We start from the raw sequence: 11,310 nt of genomic DNA on the forward strand, positions 1-11,310 counted from the left end.
GGAAGGGAAGAACTCCACAAGATCAAAAGCAAAACAATTACAACCAAATAAAATTGGTAGACTAACTCCATTAAGGGTGTCGAAGTGAATTCAAAGTCATATGGAGTTAGCTGGATTAACATTATTGAATCCGTGGGTAATGATAATATTAAAATTTTAATTCATATTGATAAAGAATTGTTTAACAATATAAATCACGGCTATATGGGAAAATTTATCCTATAGAGGGGTCTCTATAGAAAACCATATAAATGAGAGAGAGGATAAAACTATATCTACTCTAACATATATACCGTAACATTGGTAATTACATTGATATAATATTCTGATTGAACTGACATAATATTTTAATTATAATAATATTTAAATTGTTTACATTGATTTTTATTGACTGTATTGATATTGCATACTGTACTGACATAAAATTGACAATCGAACGCAGTGTGATACATATATTAGAGAACAAAGTAAAAAAAAAAAATGTGAATGGGAATCCTATCAGAACAACGGACTAACTCCATAAGAATACGGAGATTTACACTGTAAACAGAATAGTAAAATGTCCAGACTAGTTGACTGCCTACCCTACCCCTGAGTTACATGGAGCCTCCAATTTTATGCTCTTGTTCTAAGGGGGTGTTTGTTTCAAATCCTATAATTTTAGGATATGGATTTCACCATGAGATTTGAAATCCAGCTACTACCTAATTAACTTTTAAAGAATTTGTTTTTATTTACACTCTAGCACGTTGAAAGAGCTAAAAAGTCCTGTTGATAGGTTGGCGGGTTACGGCAGCAAATTAAGTATTTTTGAATGTTGATTGCATAGAAAGCAAACCTCTAAGTTGACCAAACTTTACATAGTTGAACTCTTGAATGCATGAATATGGGGAAGGGAAGAACTCCACAAGATCAAAAGCAAAACAATTACAACCAAATAAAATTGGTAGACTAACTCCATTAAGGGTGTCGAAGTGAATTCAAAGTCATATGGAGTTAGCTGGATTAACATTATTGAATCCGTGGGTAATGATAATATTAAAATTTTAATTCATATTGATAAAGAATTGTTTAACAATATAAATCACGGCTATATGGGAAAATTTATCCTATAGAGGGGTCTCTATAGAAAACCATATAAATGAGAGAGAGGATAAAACTATATCTACTCTAACATATATACCGTAACATTGGTAATTACATTGATATAATATTCTGATTGAACTGACATAATATTTTAATTATAATAATATTTAAATTGTTTACATTGATTTTTATTGACTGTATTGATATTGCATACTGTACTGACATAAAATTGACAATCGAACGCAGTGTGATACATATATTAGAGAACAAAGTAAAAAAAAAAAATGTGAATGGGAATCCTATCAGAACAACGGACTAACTCCATAAGAATACGGAGATTTACACTGTAAACAGAATAGTAAAATGTCCAGACTAGTTGACTGCCTACCCTACCCCTGAGTTACATGGAGCCTCCAATTTTATGCTCTTGTTCTAAGGGGGTGTTTGTTTCAAATCCTATAATTTTAGGATATGGATTTCACCATGAGATTTGAAATCCATATGTGTTTTGTTATGGGTTGGGATTTCTAAAATGATGTTTATTTTATTAATATTTTGGGATTTGGAATACTACAATTTATAATAGTTTGTTTGTTTCAAGCTCAAATTGTAGCATTACCAAATGCCAAAATTTTGTAATATGATGAATTTACCTCCCATAATAAGATAAAATTAGGATTTGTCAAATCCTCTCCAATTGAGAGGTAAGCACACCCATTTATGAGATTTATCAAAATCCTCTCTAATTGAGAGTATTTGGTAAATTCTAAAAGTTGGGTATTTTTTGCGCTTTTGAGAATCAATATTCTAAAAAATTTCTTAAAACAAATATCATATATGGAATCATAAAATACAAAAACACTCACTTTTTGATCCCAAAACTTGTAATCCATACCAAATGACAAAATTTTTGGTGAAACAAGCACCCCCTAATATGATCTCTACTCCGAAAATTGCAGGAATGGTTTAAGACCCTGGACTAGCTATAAAGCCTGACAGGCCCAATTAGGCCTATAGGTGACCAGCCCTAAATTTATCACAGGAAATATCACTTGAGGGCCGAGTTGACAAAATTTGGGCTGGGCCTTTTGATCTTAATCCTAAGAAACGGTTGCTCAGCTAGTTTTTTTTTAATTTAATGAACGAGATAAATGTGCAGAATTGTGATATGCAAATACAAACAAAATAAAAAACGGTAGCCAGCTCACAGTAGAGTCAGCCAGCCAGAGGAAACAAAGGCTAAATACACCCAAAAAATATTACTTAAAAAAGAAAATTAAAAATAAAACATAAAAAATAAGTGTTTGAGAACTTGAGATCCGAGGTACTCCACTGCTCTCAGATCCCTCACAATTTCGTATTTTGATCTTCTCTTTTATATCTGATTCCCGAATCTTTGGATTAAGAATCGGAGGTTGGGATCTGAAGATAATTGTATTCGTTATTGTCTCTTTTTCCTTCTTTTTTTTCCTCCTATTTTTCCCATTTTCTTATCATTTTATATTGGATTCGTTCTTGGTTTACCGATGCATTCTGCAGATTCGAGGTCCTCTGGGTCGAATCTCTCGAGATGGATCAAGATCAGTTCACTTTTTCTGAGAACGCGGTAAGATTTTCAGATCTAAGCTTACAAAGATCAGTTCTTTTTTTGCTTTCTTAAATTTTCTTGGTGATTTGATAGGATTGGATGTTGCTGCTGTTCTGCTGTCACTTGAAAAAAAAAATTGAAGCCTCGGCTACTGTTTGTATCTAAATTATGCTAATTTAGTGAAATTTTGATAACTAATGGTGTTAGCTATGGAGTTCTTCATGCATTGCTAACTCAAAATAGAGCCTTTGCATGTTATTTGGGATGAAAGAGCAGTAAAATATGTTGGATTGATTTTCTGACATCCATTTATTAGGCGGTATTTGCTCGAATTTTTAGCTTATGTTCGATATAGGGAAGAGAGAATGATGTTATATGCCTGTTTGGTTACTTTTCCCCGGGGGGTCAATTTGATTTAGAGGCTATTACTCGATGAATTACCTTGATTGGGCCTTGCATCATGATCCAAGTTTCTCCTCTGAATTCAAGATTTAACTTTCATCTGAATTAGCCTTTTGTTGGATTTAACTAACATAGATATGATAAATACTATTATCATGGGTATAGATTGAATGCTAATATTTCTTTTTGAAGGCCAGACAAGCATTTTTAATCTTTTTTTCTTTTGAAGGGTATGCACCCAATAGAGATATTGGAAGGATAGATGAGAAAAATGCTAATATGCAGTTTTTTTAAAGAATAACGAAGCCTTCAGTGCCTTAGGAGTGTGGTCTAGGAGTAAAGCTTTTATCAGAACACCATATAGAATGGACTGATCTATACCATTCAGTGGTTAGAGGGTTAGTTTGGTAATGTACCCATTCTATTTACTATGATTATTTATCCTTAGATCATGTTAATATTTAATTCACCTATTCCCGTTTATCTCCTACGGGAAAAACAAATAGGTCAAATCAAACATAATAAGTTCAAGAAAAGAAAAGAAAAAGATTGAACTCTGGTGTTTTCTAACTTGGAATAAAGGCAAACATTAAACTGAAATTTTCCTTTCTAAACTTATTTAATACTTGGTTATAGATTTTGGAGAGGTTGTGTTATGGTTTTAATCTGATTCAAGACTTATGTTTCTTAAATTTGGAGTCCAAGTTTCTAACCATTAATGTTTCACACCTGTGTGAGCTATATATTGCAATATATTTTGTGAACTAAAAGGATCTTTTTGATGTTTAAATCTGAATGATATCCATTTTGTTTTCATATCTGAATCATATTTGTATCCATTATTCGAATATCCAATGCGTGTCCATATCCATATCTGATTCAGGTGGATATGGTTTTGCGTTTTTCTTGCTAAAGTATATCCGGATCCGTTCTTAGCAAGCGGATATGGATATGGTAAATGTCATATCCAATCTGTATCCAAACTTTTTGAAGCAAATTTCCCATCTGGAATATTCCACAGGCCATCACCATCCTTTAATGATCTCTTAATAGGAATCACCTGCAGATTCATAAAACCGAACCAAATGTTTGGTATAAGGCTCTTTTATTGTGGCTGTGCTTCGTATTTGATATCACTTTCTTTCTTCTACTTTGATACAATATTTGTAGTACTTCTAATTTTTGGCCAATTTTTATTAGTATTTCTACAGTGTTTTCCCCCTGTTTTCCCATCATTTGTCTTATCGATTATGAGATTTTGAACCTTTCAACAGCAGGGAAACATTATAAAGGAGGAGGCAACGAAAGGATTAAACCCAGGCGTGATCGTGCTGATTGTGGTAGTGGGAGTTGTGCTGCTTTTCCTCATTGGAAATTATGCGCTTTATGTCTACGCACAGAAGACTCTTCCACCAAAAAAGAAGAAGCCTATTTCCAAGAAGAAGTTGAGGAGGGAAAGGCTCAAACAAGGGGTCTCTGCACCTGGAGAGTAACTGTAAGAAAGAGTAGCCCCTCAATAGGAAGGGGGGAAATAATCTTAGATTTAGATTTATATCTGTGAACATTGGCATACTCTGTAGTTCATGTTACCTCCATCTACCTTGAAAATCTACCTTGTGGCTTGTCGTAATTATGGTTGGTTGTAAGAATTATGGACTATGTCTTTGGTTTAGTTGCATTCATAGATCATGTGGTACCGAAACTTATTTCATCTTTCATGCATCTCGTGAACTTGTTTTGCTAATGTCTTTAGTTGGATTACGAAGTCATCTGTTACCTGTTTGATCTTTGATTCTGTGTAGAAATTTATTCAGGTTTTTCATCTTCCTGATTTTTTTCTTCTTCTTTAAGATTGTTTTGTATCCATTTGTCAATTTCTTGCATGTGTATTTTTCATCCGTTATAGTTCTTTTGTTTCTGCCCATCCATCTCTTTCTGGTGAACATGATTAATACTTTCAGTTTGTATTCTGTTTCCTTTGTCCTCTCTTTACCTCTGAGATTTTAACTTGTTTCTTTTAAATACACCCAAGTAGGCTGCAAGCCTGCAAGATACATTTATGTTATATATGATCATATCTTAGGAGAACCAGTTCATATTTTGCTTCTCTCTCCTTAGATAACATCTTATTATGAGCTACATTCTAAGTTGTGTACTATTCTGAGTTAACAAACCGACAGTCGCTTCTAACTTCACCCTCATCTCCTGTGAGTGGGTTATTCTCTGATAACAAAAGCAGAGAACTTGCAAATATTTCATGGAAATAGCTGTTGTTAGCCGCCATCATTTCCACAAGAGAAACGGTTGAAGGGTCTGAAACCAGCTGCTGATCAACAAGCAACAGCCCTTTGTGGCTCAACAAGTTCTTGTGGTAAATATTATCAATCACCATAGGTGTTTCATTGTCATTTCGAGCATACTCCACTTCTTTAGGATCAGGATTTGGATTTGGGCATCGTCTCTTGAGGTACTCTGCATACTCTTGATCTATTGTTGGGTCGACTGTAGGATACAGTCTATTGACGAGGTTTGCACAGTGAACTCGGCCTACTGAATGAGCTCCTGAAATCGAAGATTGATGGTGATTATGAACTTGAGAAATATAGGAAATAACAATGGAGTTGCTTCTTTGTTCATACCTAAAAGTGCGACTGTGCCTTCTGTATTGATACCTGCAGATTGAAATCGTGAGAGCACGAGATCTAAGCTGTCGTTGTGATTGGGGATGAAATCTTCAACAACTTCGAAATAGCTTTGTTTGCTGTCTCTTCTTCCAGTTCTCATAGGAATGTATGGACCTCCTAGCTGCAAGAAGCATGTGTTTGACAATGACAAAAAAGAGGTTGGATATGAGCTATTTTTTGTCTAACTGGACTAGAGTTGGTCCAATAGAAAACTAGTTTAAGAGTTAGAATTTGAACTCAGAAAAACTAGTTCAAATTTGATCCAAGTTCAGAGAAAATAAAAATAATATTTTGGACCATATTTATATCCACTAAAACTAGTTTTGCTAGTTTTGTGGAATTGCCAAACACGTTAGAGTCTGTTTGGCAAATCCATGATCTGGTCAGGATTGTTCCCATGATAGTTTTCATTTGTGTTTGGCTTAACTGAGCCATTATTGGCCCCATTGTTTAGGCCAAATTTTGGCCCTAAAACACCCAAATATGGCACAAAGTTTGATTGGCTAGGGTAAAGCTGAAACATGATCAATCCTGGCCTTGTGTTTGGCAACTTACAAAACTGGGCTGGGATCAACCTGCCAAATTTTGTCATAATTTTGTCATAAGATGACTATATTATAGACCAACTCTCCCTTAGTCCACAAAAGAACTAGTTTAAAGACCATTGTTTGGTCAGGAAAACCGATGCCAACCTTGGCTCAATTTAAATATATTTTTCTTTTGAAAATGGGACTAGGGTTGGCCCTAGTCCCATTTTAAGGAGTTGCCAAAGAGGTCTAAACTTACTTTCAGAAATTAGGTCATATATTGTTACAGGTACTCACATGTTTATTATGAAAAATATAACGTACCAGGACAACAGCCTCTCTAGCAGAAAGAGCAACGACATCAGCACAGGAAACTGTGACGGGGCACTCAGCTTCGAGGGCATCCTTGATGGTGTTGACGTACTTGAAGTTTCTCATGCCGAAGCTCCTTGGAGACGTTTGCTCAGAGATCGTCGCTTCGGTGGTCTCAAGCAGAAGCGAGGCATCACAGGACTGCACGAAGGTGACAATTTTAGAGCTAGTATTGTTCCTACATATATATGATGGTTACAGAAGTTTTATCATGGAACGTTGGGCTTCAACCTTGAGCATGCAGTCATGAAAGAGATTTCTGACCCAAGAAACTGCAGTGTTTCCGTGCTTTCGGTAGAGTTTTTCTACCTGCTCCTTCACAATATCTTCAGTTCTAGGACAACTGTTGTTGTAGTAGTTCAAGCTCAAATCACAATTTCCTGTCACAAATCAAATTGTTAGGTCAGGGTTCACACATGAGCTGGGGTATAGTAAACGCAAATACCTAGTCCGAGGAGGCAGAAGAGAGATGCTGATAGTAATAAAGGAATAGCTCTAGTACTTTCATTGAAGCCCATTCTGCTCTTTTGGAGGGATGGCAGGTTACCCACGCTTCAGCTCCTTTATATATAGTAAGAGCATGAGCTCATGCTAATCATAACTTTTGCCAAAAAAAATTCTTTATTTTTGATTTGGGGTTTTAAGGTATCAGTCCTACAAGGACAAATTTTGAAAACCAACCCATTTCCAAACTTATTTATAAAAAACGATCTATTTGAAACTTATTTGCCAAAACGACCCAGTTTGTGAAACTGGGTTGTTTTTTGGTGAAAAAAATACCAAACTTCACGGGACTTCAAGTCTCGTGAAGCTTTTTACATAACAAAACTTCCCTCGTTTTTTATAATTATTTTTTAAAATGAGTTGTTTTTCAAAATTTGTCCATCCTACAAAGTTGGATAATTTAAAATAGGTCCTTCAAAATATACGTTTTTTTGGAATGAGCCCCCAATTCCTTTAAGTTGATTAATTAAGTTCCTCTACTTAGAAGTCTATTATTTTAACCTATAACTATCAAGCAAACATCTTTTATTCCGGCTATGCCCTTAATTGCCACCGTGGCCAGTTGGCCACGGAATCTCGAGGTGGAGGAGAGGGATGCTTCAACCCAGTTTAATTTTAATGAAATAATTAATCTGATTCGAGTTAGATTTTAATAAAAAACACAAACAAACAAAGGTCTATTTAGTGTATTTTGGAAGGATATCGGTTTTCAACATAACGTCTCCGGGGATCTTGTTCAAACTAGCTATGTTTTGGAGGACCAATACCATAAAAAAAAATTAAACCTTTTAATTAATATTCATGTGGCTCATCAACATTGTATGAAGATGGAAGGCTGACAACTCCACCAAGACTTTTCACCTCACGTAGTTTATGCCGCCCCCTGCATATTGCGCCACTTTCTGCATGCGTGCGTGCAGACTTCCATTCAGAGACAAGGGATAATGATTTTAGTTAAGCTTTAAGATTGTTAATTAGTTGCTTACACGTACGTACATTCAGCAGGGTCTTATGTTTGGTTATAACAAATTAAAACTCCAGTATAAGTACCAATTAATCAAAAAGAAAAAAAAAGAATTTTTTTTCTCTGTACACTGCCTGGTAGCAAGTCTCTCATGCTCATAAATCTCTGCAGCCTTAATGGGGAAATGCTAAGAAGTACAAGGTATAGATGAATCTGCTGACTGGGAGTTTGTTCTCTGAGTCTATAAAATAGATAGATCACTCAAGAAATTTCTACAACAAAGTTATTTATTTAATTTTTTTTTAATGTTCATAAAAGCTCAATCATGAGAGCATGCCTAATCCCACCATCACCTATCGCAATGGATTATGAAGTTTCAAAGCACTTCACAGCGCTTTTGGACGGCAGCAACAGCTCTAATCATAAGAAAATTGACATTCTCTATTTAACAATAGTGTTGTTGAGTTGCTGTGAAGGTGAAAGCTCTCTGAGTGCCCCAGATCAAATAATGCATTTAACAATTAGTAACGTTTGACTTTTTGCTCATATTAGGCTAGAAGCAATTAAGAAACATCACAGTTTGCTCGTATTGATGCCGCTCACAACGTTGTAAAGAGGAATTGTAGCTAATTTCCAGTTGATTCAAAATAGTTTTGTTTTTGCAGATAAACTCCCATGTTTGGCTTTTTTACCCTCAGAGAAAGAGGGGGTTTTTTTTTTAGACAAATAGAACCCTGAGGGTAAAGAGTCAAAACAGTAAAAAAACAAAACAAAACATAAATGAGTAAAAATAAAAATAAAAATAAAAAGTCACTCAGAGGGTCCGTTTGCAACAATAAAACGAGCGGGGTAGTAAATTCAAAACAACTACACTTTACGAGTTCTATCTGCAATTAATCCTTTAATAAATTACAACCTGCTTGATCAAGAAATCCCGGAAGTTTAGCTCTACACATAGCGCATATATACAGCAACGTCACCGTCAAACAATTACATATTTCAGTGGAATCAATATTTCAATTCTGCCTTCAGTTCTCTGCTGAACTAGCCGCCAAATTCTCTCAATCCATAAGCTCATAAACTTTCTGGTAGCCTGTTACTATTCCTGCGCTCAGCAATATTTCTCAGGTTACAATTTTGTCAAAGATTAGCAACACCACAAGATCAACAAAGACCGTGAATCATACTTGTGGACCAGAAACTAATTCAGGCCCTCACAATTCCATCACCAAAGATGCTAAATTGTTGAATATCAACCACATTCTCCTTAGATTTAGACCCCACAATCTCTTGTTTCGCCTTTTAAAGCATCCATTATCTGTGTTTTCCTTTGCTCTACAGCATTATAATCCAATATGACCGCCGACATTAAATCTCCTTGCTTGCATGATTCCATGGATAAGCTCTGGTTCTACCAAAATATCGTCTGCATCGAACCTGATGTTGTTAGTCTTCGATCGATGCTAACAAGGCCCAAAAACATCAATACATCAGTAATTCAAAATTTCTTCTCATGTTTTTAGTTAATATTCTGAAAATAGGCATACCTGGATCTTATTCATGTTTATTTCATCTGTATAATTCAGTCATCTGATGAGAATACAAACAGGCAATCAAATTACAAGGACAGAAGACCAGCAGGTTTGAAGATAGTCAAAAGCAAGCCCCTCTTCCAACTACAGTCAACACCCAAGAGCACGAGAAAGCAAAGGATGAAGAGCTACAAGAGCTTGTCTGAGCTTGAGAACTACGAGCTCAAAGGCTTCATGGATCTCGGTTTTACATTTCCAAGAGATGAACTAAGTGCTAAGATAATGAGAATTTTACCGGGGCTTCAGAGATTTGAAAAGAAAGATGGAGAACATGGGGATAACAGACAAGTGACAAGGCCATATCTCTCTGAATCTTGGCTTGTGAATAATCAGTTGCTGAATCTTAAAGCGTTGCAGGGATCTACTAGTGCTGATGACATGAAGAAGCATCTCAAGTACTGGGCTCACCTAGTTGCCATGTTGGTCCATGAAGAAGAAGCTTTAGAAACAAAATCTCTGCGAGGGCCTTTCTCTGTTTAAATAAAACAAAGTAAGCGCAGCAGAAATAAGAAATAAAATCTGTTAATATTACTGTAGAATGACTTCAAGTTTTAATTTGGTCATCAACAGGAAGGAGTCATAGCCTCCATGCTTTACCACAATCAAACGCAGCAGAAACTTGAGTTATCATCATCTTCTATCAAAAAGCATCAACTCCCTATGACCTCAAATGAGGTGGGAAAAATTAAGTAACTTACCAAACATCTGTAAGTTGCTGAAATGCAATAAGCAGATTACTCAACAGACACCTACCTCATAAAAGGATTGCAGATTTACGAGAATAACCACCACGTACAATACAAAGTAACATACAAGAATCAGTTTTTTTTTTCTTTGGGAAACAAGGAGGCTCATAAGGCAAGTAACAAAAAAGAGGCTTTATACAACATGCAAACTTAACAGAAAAGGTTTGCATTGCTTGGCAAAGACATTGAGACTTGGATAAAGAATGGTACTCTTAAAATCATTTTTCGTTCGATCATCAGGACTACTTACCGTGCAAAAGACTGAAGGATTCGGAGTGCAGAAATTCTCGGCCTAGAAGGGGAGGCCTCCAAATTACCACCTACAGATAAGGAGTGACATGTAGTCTCTGAGAAGTACATGCATAATCCTGTGGGCTAATTTCTCTCATATAAACATATAGTCTTATGTCCCTGATCTGAAAAAAACCTGCAAACTTTGACGGCAAGCTCAAAGTTTTTCCTCAGTTAGCCAATTAGGCACCTAAAAAGCAGAAGAAAAATACTCAGGGCACTTCTCAACAGATCAATGATTGAAAACAAAGGAGAAACGAATACACTTAAGTGAACCCTCACGGAAAATGTTACTGAAATGGCGCTCAATTTTCTCAATGACCACCTTGTCTCTGTCTGTGCATAGCAGGTCGACTGCAGCACCTGTTGTCAAACAAGCAAAACAAATAAAAAAAGTATTCTTATAAGCCTATAACCAAAATTATCTGTTTTTCTTCATTCGTCCTTTCTTCTGTTCTTTAGCCTTTGACTCTGTCTTACATGACCAAAAACTACATGAACTAGACTTCACACCAATAATGACAATTCAAACAGATAAGAATTGATAATCAGCT

The 11,310-nt window shown here is 35.7% G+C and overlaps 2 protein-coding genes and 1 long non-coding RNA gene across 4 annotated transcripts; 1 reads left to right on the forward strand and 2 right to left on the reverse strand.

The window, feature by feature from the left end:
- On the reverse strand, window positions 5,054-7,211 carry LOC109849742 (peroxidase 21). The gene is made up of 5 exons (XM_020419612.1): window positions 7,105-7,211; window positions 6,891-7,039; window positions 6,612-6,800; window positions 5,716-5,881; window positions 5,054-5,638 (listed from the first exon to the last, which is right to left on the reverse strand). Exons 1-5 carry the CDS (start codon window positions 7,175-7,177, stop codon window positions 5,232-5,234), a joined length of 984 nt encoding a protein of 327 aa, XP_020275201.1. The 5' UTR covers window positions 7,178-7,211; the 3' UTR covers window positions 5,054-5,231.
- On the reverse strand, window positions 9,001-9,769 carry LOC109850407. 2 transcript variants are annotated; one of them, XR_002249420.1, is made up of 2 exons: window positions 9,675-9,769; window positions 9,001-9,590 (listed from the first exon to the last, which is right to left on the reverse strand). It is a non-coding gene; the product is annotated as an uncharacterized LOC109850407 (long non-coding RNA). The 2 variants fall into 2 exon arrangements; XR_002249421.1 differs by having other exon boundaries at window positions 9,001-9,553; window positions 9,675-9,763.
- On the forward strand, window positions 9,460-10,307 carry LOC109850404. Its single transcript, XM_020420427.1, has 2 exons — window positions 9,460-9,620; window positions 9,714-10,307. The coding sequence occupies exons 1-2, from the start codon at window positions 9,483-9,485 to the stop codon at window positions 10,197-10,199; spliced, it is 624 nt and encodes a 207-aa protein (XP_020276016.1). The 5' UTR covers window positions 9,460-9,482; the 3' UTR covers window positions 10,200-10,307.

Source organism: Asparagus officinalis, chromosome 7, assembly GCF_001876935.1.
Source record: "Asparagus officinalis chromosome 7, Aspof.V1, whole genome shotgun sequence".
Lineage (NCBI taxonomy): Eukaryota > Viridiplantae > Streptophyta > Magnoliopsida > Asparagales > Asparagaceae > Asparagus > Asparagus officinalis.